General features: G+C 52.5%; 1 protein-coding gene across 2 annotated transcripts in view; it reads left to right on the top strand.

The window, feature by feature from the left end:
* Positions 1 to 1106: 1106 nt before the first annotated feature.
* DERL3 (derlin 3) overlaps positions 1107 to 10118 on the top strand; it is a 76652-nt gene continuing 67640 nt past the window's right edge. The window contains exon 1 of one of the 2 annotated variants that reach the window (XM_086942749.1): positions 1107 to 1333. In XM_086942749.1, the coding sequence (XP_086798875.1) occupies positions 1241 to 1333 (93 nt within the window). In that variant the 5' untranslated portion in view covers positions 1107 to 1240. The remainder of the gene's footprint in view (positions 1334 to 10118) is intronic. The other variant, XM_086942748.1, reaches the window with a different exon arrangement.

Raw genomic sequence — 10118 nt, 5'->3', positions numbered from 1 at the left:
CCTCGGGCGCTGTTTTCATTTAATGTCCACTCCACGTTCTGGCTGCTCGTCTGCCCTGCTCAAACTGTTTACTTGGACAGTTACAACGAGAGCACCAGAATGAGCGGTTGTGGGTTGTTTCTTCTCCCAAGCTCAATACTTTAATAAACACTTTTTAAAAGTGCAACGTTTCATGGATTTACTAATCTCAACAGCGACTCTTTGTGCCACCAGTACACTTTGTTTACATTATAAAGTGTTGTAATATGTCCCTATTGGTTCCAATAAAATAATGCTAACCATGTCAGCATTGGTTGTAGCGTCCAGCTGGGTGTTTGTGGTGTTATTGTGTCATGCCTGGAATCAGGAACACTGCTGTGTTCCGGATTCCATGGGATGACAGTTACGACCCAGGTTTACTGTTATGAACTGATTTTCTATGCTCTACAATAAATCTCCTTAAATCTGCTTTCCTGTCTCTGGAACCGACTTTATTACACTGGCGACGATTGGGCAAGAACCTTAAGACAACCTGGAGTCCCTACCTGCATCGTCTAGATTTTTTTTGTGCAATATTTAAGTAACTTACACAGTTACTAAAGCTACTAACCAATCACATTGCCTCTCCTGAAGTTAACGAAAGCATGTTAGGTCTTCCTTTGCCGTTATCTGCAGTACCCAATTACAGCCGAAATCTGGCGTGGGCTCCTCCTATTGGTCCGCGTACTTCTGGTTTGACAGCTGCCCCGCCACCTCTCAAACAGACACGTGGACTTTCAGCCCGCAAAACAACAACAGAAGTGGCGAGACGTCGGCACGCCTCCACCTGACGCATTGAATGGTCATTGGAGCACCGTGCAGCCTCTATACTTTTGCGTAAGCCTAGAGCTCACTACTATTGGTCTGAATGCTCATCAGTTATATATGTGGTCCAATGAACAGCGGGTCCGCCTGCAGCCAATGGTTTTACGTAACGTAAAAGTGAATCGCTGGGGGTGTTCCGATCCCGCCGTCCCGAGTCCTTGGGGCGGGTTTCGAGCGTTCGGCAGGTCCGCTGGTTTGTTAGAAAGACGCTGTCTGTCACTGGACAGACACACAAGCTAGCCCTGCCATTGGCTGGCTGCTGAGATGCCGGGACAGGGGCGGGGTGTTTGTGTTAGCATGCAAAGATCTGTACTGTCCTGTTCCTGAATTAAGGGACCGGAGCAGCGGATTCGAGGGACCCTAGCAGCAGGCCTGGGTGGCCGCTGCTGCCTCCGCCATGGCCTATCAGGGCTTAGCCCAGGAGTACATGCAGATTCCAGCGGTGACCCGCGCCTACACCACGGCATGCCTTCTCACCACCGCCGCTGTGGTATGGAGCCGGGGGGCAAGGGTTGATGTTTATAGGGTGCTGGAGCAACAGCTGGAGACTGGCTCAATGGCAGTGCGACCTCCAAAACGTGGGGAAGGGCATGCTGCCAGGGGGCATGGCAGAGGGTGGCACCCTCTAGCGAGAGGATGCAAAATGGAGGGTCTGTGGAGTGGTTTTCCTGCTGGCAGTGACCCATAATGAGGGCAAGTTGAGCCCATACGGGTGCAGCGGGTGTGGGGGCTCAAGTTGGTGAATTACAAGGAGAGGTACTTTCAGGGAAGAGGTAAAGCTTGTAGAGGGTGGGCCAGTGGAGAAAGAGATGATGCCGGGGGGATTTCGGCTGGTCCTGCACAAGAAGGTTATGTTATGTGCTCATTAGTAGCTACCTGAAGCAGGCAGGTGTGGAGGGTGGAACGTGGCTCCCCCTAAAAGGAAATATGGGTATAGTCGAATGAGGCAGTGTGCACCAGGGATGGTAGTATGAAATGGTGCTGCATGAACCAGGGAAGCATGGTTGGGTGTCATTAGGTTGCATGCAAGTGTGGTAGGATGAAAGGGTGATCCGTGCATCAGAAAGGGACGGTTCGTCGAGATGAGGCTGCGTGCTTCCCTGAGGTGCGGTAGGATGGGATCGGGCTGTGTGCACCATGGCGGTATGGTCGTTTGTAATGGGGCTGTGTGCTGCAGTTAGGCTCTGTGAACCAGATCCAATGTAGAAGGTCGTTTGCACGAGGGGCACTGTAGAATGTGTGCACTAGGGGTATGGTAGGATCAGAGAGCGCTGATTGCTTTATGCATCAGTGAGGTAGGGTACGATGCAAAAGGGGTTCTGTGCACCAGGCTGGTAGGATGGGAGTGGATGTTTACAGAAGGCACATCGTAGGATGGGTGTGGCTGTATGCACCAGTGAGATATGGTACGAAGGGAAAGGATTGATGTGTCCTTAACAGGCAGATAAAAACGCAGTCAATGCTATCTGAGTTGGCAAAATTAAAATCAAAGAGTACTCCAGCATTTGCAGCAGTGGCCACCTCATGTGACACCCACGAACCGATGTATCTGAGACCATATCCATACCTTCGGCACGCGATTGGAAAGTCATGTTCAAAACAAATCATGGCTGCAAGGTTGATGTGCTTACAGACTAAATAGATGAACCCAAAATGGCACTACTTTGCCATGATAGTTAAGTGCAGACTTTGTAGATACCAGAAGGAAAATCTAACCAGCTTTTGTGCTGCTGCCCTGCGCTCTTGAATGCCCGTCGTACCTTGTCAAAACCCTTGTTCCTCACACGTGGGACGCAAACCTGCAAAGAGGCCGCACATGTGTTTTTTAACTAAGTGGAGCCGTGCTACTTGGCAAAATTTGGCAAATACATCAGCCTGTTAACAAGTATTACTTAAAGACACTGACAAGTCTGATCACCGCCCTAACTAATTCACCAAAAATGATTGAATTTTAAGATTTGAATGATTGACTTATAATATCTGTTCAGATGGAACTTTTAAATGGTTTGTTTTTTAGCTATTTGTCTAGTTCATGAGTAGACAACAATTCACTTTATGGCTTCTAGATCACATGCACTTTAAGCACTGTTTTGCACATTTAAACAATTGTTTGCAGGTTTGAGTAGACATCTATCCTCAGGTACTGTCGATTACTCCCACATTTTCACGGGACTTATTTAAATTAAGTTATATTTATCTTGCGTTTAAGACAATATGCATTATATGTATAGTCTGACAGCCTTGACATATTTGCACACCAATGATCTGGTTCTAGCCCTGACTCTACCCTTAAACTTTTATTATATCTTATTTTTTTTATTTTTTATTTTTTTTTTTATTTTTTTTGGAAGACCTTTATTGCACATTGTACATATACACAGCGGTGTGCCTACAACCCACTGCTGGGGCCGGCCGCAATCGGTGCACCACACACATCATACGAGCCTGATATTATACGCCATCAACACCATTACGGGAGTCCAGAAGTTTCGGCTCATGAAGGCACAACAGTTGATCCAGATGCAATATTTACAGCACACCCTTAGAGTGCGGCCGTGTCGCCCCCATGTGATCTCGGTCTAATTTTTATTTTTGCATAAAGAAAAGTAACATCAACAACACCCAACCCCTCCCCCCCCTCCTTATCCTGGGTTCAGAGAGTAGTCCAAGTCCAGTAGCCATAGTGTAACAGGGCAGCCAACATAACTAATGTGCAACATTGCATCCCCAAGGAAGGGAACCTTCACTCCTTTCTTGTAACCAACCATAGGCAGGAGCGAGGCTAGGGAAGTGAATATTTCCATGCCAGTCTAAGCAGTCCATGACATTCCCCCTGTTGTGTCCCCCGCACAGTCTCCCTTCACCAAATACAGGTCAATCATAGTAACGTCTCAGGCATCTCCATCCTCACAGTCCAACAGAGCAGCAGTCACACTCTCGTCGCTGTCGGTGTCTGCTAAGGACAACATATAAAGTGTAAACGGAGCCCACACATCCCTCGGGCGAGAGGTCGTGGGTAATTCATCATAATAACAGTTCAATTGGTCTCTGCAATAGGCCATATCCTTCAGCCACAGTTGCACCTCTGGCGCTCTCCTCCCACCCCAGACCATAGCGACCCTCCTCCTGGCCAATTGCAGCGCCAGCACCACCAGCCGCCGCGATGTCGCAGCCACCCCAGAAGCAATGCCCAAAAGGCACAGGCGCACATCCAGCTTTACCTCAGTCGAAACCATGACAGTCAGCCTTTCAGTCACCTCCTTCCAAAAATCGTAGACGCGTGAGCATCCCCAGGCCAGGTGTACAAAGTCAGCGTCTTCACCTCCACACCGTACACATTGAGCAGTTGACCTGAGCCCGTAACGTACCAGTTGAGCCGGCGTATAGTACCACTGTTGTAGAAATTTATAATGCAGAAGACGGAAGTTGCCATTGATCACATACCCCCCGGTCATAGCACAACACTCATTCCAATCCTCATCGCTTAGCGGTTCCGGGAGACTCCTATCCCACCTCGCTCTAGCCAGGGTCGCCCCTCCACCCTCGTCCTCCTGCGCAGCCTTATATAGTTTAGATAGTAATTTAGTCCTGTCCTTGGCCGTATATAACAACTGCAAGGCTCCCAGGGCCATCGGTTCCTCCGGATACATTGGGTATAAGTCACGCACGGCTGCCCGAAGCCTGACATACACAAAGGTGGACATAGTAGCATTCGACGAGCGGGTCGTCATCTCCCGAGATGTGAGAAACGATGCTCCCGGAAAGAGGTCCCCCATAGTCTGTAATCCAGCCTCCCGCAGGATCTGTAGCCCTCCAGGTTCGCCTGTTACGGAGATATCCGAGTGATAAAGCAGTGGCATAGCCGGGGCATACAGCGGTAATCTGCCAGCTCGTTTACCCAGGCTGTCCCATGCAGTCGCCGTGAGCCGCACAGTATCGATCTCCCCTTTCTCAAACACCGAGTGCTTATTTACGATCATAGCCCTAAGTGGATACGGCAGAACCGCGCTCGCTTCCAGAGCTACGTGCGGGGTGTATGGTGGAGCAGCGATCCAGTAACTCGCAAAGTGTGCCTGTGCGCAAAGATAGTAAAGTCTCATATCCGGCAGGGCGAACCCTCCCAGATCGTAGGGCTTGATCAGCACCTCCCAATTCACCCTTGGTTTTTTGCCAGCCCAGGTGAGCGATATCAAAAGGGATCTTAGTCTCGCAAAGAAGTGTGACCTCAGCGGGACTGGAATGTTTGTGAAGAGATAGAGAAATTTTGGTAGAACTACCATTTTGATCAAAGACACACGGTCAGCCAGGGTCAGAGGGAGACGAGTCCATCTCGCCACCTGGTCCTCTAATTTGGAGATGGCAACGCCGTAGTTGGCCCGTATGACTTCTTGAGAATCCCTATGCACCCAAACACCCAGGTATCTAACCGACTCCGCCGCCCATTCCAGCGGGAACTCCAGTGGGACCGGATTAGTGACATCCGTGAGAGGCAGCACCACAGACTTGTCCCAATTTATGGTCAGTCCCGAGTGACGGCCAAATTTAATGAACTCTCTGAGAATGTTTTCCAGGTGGAGCGCCGGATCCCGGACATATAGGACCATGTCGTCAGCGTACATCGACACAGCCAACGATCGGAGAGGGAACTTCAATGCTGCTTCCGCATATCTCTGCCGCAAGACACAGGCCAGTGGCTCCATCATGATGGCAAAAAGCAGAGGCGAAAGGGGGCAACCCTGCCTCGTTCCCCTCTGAATCGGAAAGGAGGAAGAGACATGACCATTGACCCTAACTCTCGCCGTGGGCGCAGTATACAACAGGGAAATTAGTGACGTGAAGAAGAAAGGCACCCCCATCCGATGCAGAACGGCCATCATATATTTCCATGCTACCGAGTCAAAGGCCTTGGCGGCATCCAGCATGACCGCCACCGCTGCTAGCTCTGGCTTAAGGAGATGTAGGACGGCAAATAGGGTCCTCAGGTTGTGAGTGGTGGACCGGAGAGGGATAAACCCTGATTGATCCGGTAGTACCATAACCGGCAGGAGGAGACGTAGCCTTGTGGCTAACACTTTGGCAATTATTTTGACATCAGTATTCATGAGTGAGAGGGGACGGTATGAATCGCACCTATTCAGAGGCTTCCCCGGCTTAGGGAGCGCCACCAAGAGCGCCTCCCTCATAGTCCCCGGAAGCCGTCCGCATTCAAAAGCTTCTTCCAGGACCATTGCCAACTGCGGAATTAGCAAATCTGCATATGTTTTATAGAATTCGGCGGGCAAGCCATCTGTGCCAGCCGCCTTCCCATTTGGGAGGGCCGCAATTGCATCTCTAAACTCAGCCGCAGTAACGTGATGCATCAGAAATTCCTGTTGACCCCTGGAGAGCCACACCAACGCCACATCCTCCAAGTATCGCGTTACTTCTTCCTCTTCCGCCGTTTCCCTGTGCTCATAGAGCTGCGCATAATGTCTCGAAAAACAAGCAAGTATACCATCCGTTGTAGTCACCACTTCCCCCTGATCTTCAACTTCTAACACTGTGCAGTGTCTTGCCCAGGGTTCTCTAATCCGATCAGCAAGGCCCTTACCCGGCCTGCCCCCCTCTCCATAATACCTGGCTGTAGCACGTTTGGACAGAAATTTCACCTCCTGGTCCGCCAAGTCATTATATTCTGTGACCTTCGCCCTAACTTCCGCTAGCAACGCGACTTCCCCCCCCTCCTCCAGTCGGCGCTCTAGAGCCAGCAACTCCCTCTCTAGTTTGGACATAGAGTCCCTGATGGACGTGAGAACCCCGGATCGCAACCCAATACACGCACCCCTCACTGAGACCTTAAAGGCCTCCCACACTGTGCTCATACTGTTGACAGAGCCCACATTATTCACAAAGAACTCCTCAACTATCTGCCGCAGACGTTCACACAAAACCTGATCAGTTAACACTCCAGGGGAGAGTCGCCAAGAAAATGGAGCAGGGGCATGCGTAGGTATCTGCAGCTTCAAAGTGACAGGGGCATGGTCGGAAATCGTGCGGGGCAGATGTTCTGTATTCAGCACCCATCCACTCACATCTCGGGTCAACAACCAATAATCCAATCTCGACCACGTATCATGCGCAGATGTGTAGCAAGTGCCCTCTCGCCTGCCAGGATTCCGCAAGCGCCAAACATCCAAAAGTCGCAGCCCAGTCATACCCTCGCACACCGCATCCGCCGCTCTCTTACGCTCATATGGCCGGTCATGCCTCTTGTCCAACTCAGAGTCTAACGTAACATTCCAGTCCCCCCCACAGAGTAGGGCTGATGGTGGTAGGCTATACAGCTTGTTCCAGAGTGTAACGAAGAAATCAGGGTCATCAATATTAGGGCCATAGACATTTAGAAGAGTGATCAATGTGCCGCACAATTTACCCTGCACGACAATATATCTACCATCCTGGTCCACCTCCTCGTGCAGCACCTCAAACGGGACATTCTTTTTAATGAGAATCATTACCCCACGGGCATAGGAAGAATACGCCGTGGCCCACCTCGCCCCTGCCCACTGTCTGCCCACCATCTCGGCCGCTTTACCCCTGAGATGCGTCTCCTGCAGAAACGCCACCTGTACACCATGTCTGTTTAGAAAGGCAAGCATTCGTCGAGTTTTCTGCGGCTTATTAAGTCCTCGCACATTCCATGTAACACACGTGAGAGTACCTCCCCTATCCATATCGCCAAAGGTAAAAGCAACCCAACAGTAAGTTCTTCCTCGGCAGCCCCCACCCACTAGACCAGACCTCAAGGCTCACCAACCCGGAGACAACACCAATGACACTGTTCGAGATCCCAAATCCCCATCTGAAGTCCCAATCATTGCCCGTGGACCCTTTAGACTCAGTCCCCTTAACCAGGAAAATCAACAACATCCCAACAGAGTCCAACTCCCCGTCCCCCAACCCACCGCCCACTTCAGCACCCCCAATTTGCCAAAGCCTCCCCATGTCCCCCCCCTTTACAACCCCCAACAATGCAAACAGCCACATTTGGGGAGCTCCCATATCCGGGGGCGTAGTGGCGCACCACTCTCGCCAGAACCGGCGAGAGCGTAGACCATTGCCGTTAACCTCAACCCCAACCCCTCCACCCATACCCCCGGTCAAAGCATTAAACATTTTGGTAATCAAATAACAGTACATTGCTCTGGGCGCCCCCGGAGACGTCCATGCCCACCAGAGCAGCACCTGTACCATGAAATGCCACCTCATCTGGCGTTTAGTCACATAGAGCTCAATCGGGCCACGTTCAGCCAAGGTCACCTGGAGGAGAGCCCCATTGAAGCTACATGTCGTTATCAGCAGGGCAGCGTTAGTTGGGGCATCCCCCCTCCCGCATCATGTAGAGCAACAGTACAAAGTGAATCAGGAGCTAAAACGCCCGGCCAGCTCACAGCAAGTAATAAATGCGCCATAACAGAGGCGACCCAACGCAATACTCCGCAGTCCATCCATCACCACAGCTAACAGTGCAATGCAATTCAGGCTACGTCGTCCAGTCTTTCATCATCACCTTCATGACGCCCAGCCGGTTCTTTAGCACGTTTTTTCAGCTTCTTAGCATAGTCCATGGCTGCCTTTGGCGAAGAGAAGATCTTGTTATCTGAAGGCGGCCCTATCCTAAGGCGCGCAGGGTACAACATGGCATAAGCTATGGTCTCGGCCCTCAGCAACTGTTTTACCGTAGCGAATTCTTTACGTGCAGTCTGCACTGCCATGGTGAAGTCGGGGTAAAACTCCAGTTTGTTACCCTGGTATTCTATGGAGCCCTTTTCCCTGGCAAGCCGTAGAATAGTGTCCCGGTCCCTGTAGTTCAGGATCCTAGCCACGATAGGCCGCGGTGGTGCTCCCGACGGAGGCCTCTTAGCCAGAGACCGATGCGCCCGCTCTACAATAAAGACCCGAGACAGCTGGTCCGCCCCAAAGATGTCGATGATCATACGCTCCATGTAGTCCTCCATGCGCCCCACGTTTGTGGACTCTGGCAAGCCCGTGACGCGAACGTTGTTCCTCCTGGACCTCCCTTCTAACTCCTCATTCTTTGCCTGTATGACCGCCAGCACTCTTTCCATATTAAACACTTTGGACGAGACCGTGGCCAGGCCATCTTCCGTGGCGGAAACTCGCTGTTCTACCTCTCCCATCCGCTCGTTTTGACGGTCGAATTGCGTCGCCATGTGGTCAAGCCGGTGATTTACTGACTCCATGGTACCTTCAATAGATTGTAGAGTCTTCTGCATAGCCACCAGTGTGGATTCCAGATTAGGCGTACCCCCAACAGCCCCAGCCGGGTCAGGGTCCGCAGGCGCCTGGGAGGATGTGTGCGCAGTCTTTTTCGCCTCAAAGTTGATTTTAGGCTGGTTTCTCTCGGTTCTGCCCATGTCTGCGATCAAGAGCAGCGCGGTCAAAGGCACAGCTATGTAGGGCAAAGGCTCCCGATAATGCGCTCAAAACTGCAGCAGGCCCAGGGACAGGCCCCACAGGCACTTTCAGTCTATTTCCAAGCGGCTCAGCAACCCCGGCGGGCAAAGCGCGCCAAGTCGACCCCTGTGCAGCTATGCAGCGTGAGTATATGCAGAACCCAAAGGGACGGAGTGGCCACTTTGAGAAGGTCTCCGGGACCAGGTCCTCTCCCCGGCAGCACCGAAGGTCAGGATAGGCAGCGCTGGAGAAGCGCGATGATCAGCAGGCAGGAGAGAAGAAGGTCCAAGATGGCGGGCGAGTCGCCGGCCAGCAGCTCACTGCAGCAGGCCACTCAGTGAAATGTACGTAGCAGAGAGAATGCTCCCCTGCAGCCCAGGTCGTGGCCCCGCTGTAGTGCTAGTCCACCCCAGCCACTCCGCTCCTCAGCCGACCCTTCCCCAGCCCCCCCCGGCCCAAGCTCGCGCGACGCGGGCTATCGCGGCCCAGCACCACCTCCGCAGCCCCAGGCTCGCGTAGCGCCCCGCCCCACTCACCGAGACCAGCAGGGCCGAGTCCAGGCCGTCCGGTGCTCCGATGCCGCTCCAGGCAGCCTCCGCCGCCGCCTCCGCTACACCGCCTCCGCAGATACAAGCGCCTCTTCCGAAGCGCTGATGTCTCAGGCAGCAGCGGGGACAAGGATCCGGACCACAGCGGGACCTCCACTCCGCTCCAGCCGAGGCCGCAGTCTTCGATGTCCCGGCCCGGGATCGGACCTCTCCAGGCACCCACAGCACAGTCTCAGACACGGCACAGAGCGCTCCAGGGGGGCCCCCAAT

Source organism: Lissotriton vulgaris, chromosome 11, assembly GCF_964263255.1.
Source record: "Lissotriton vulgaris chromosome 11, aLisVul1.2, whole genome shotgun sequence".
Classification (NCBI taxonomy): domain Eukaryota; kingdom Metazoa; phylum Chordata; class Amphibia; order Caudata; family Salamandridae; genus Lissotriton; species Lissotriton vulgaris.
This window is presented reverse-complemented; position numbering and strand designations above follow the sequence as displayed.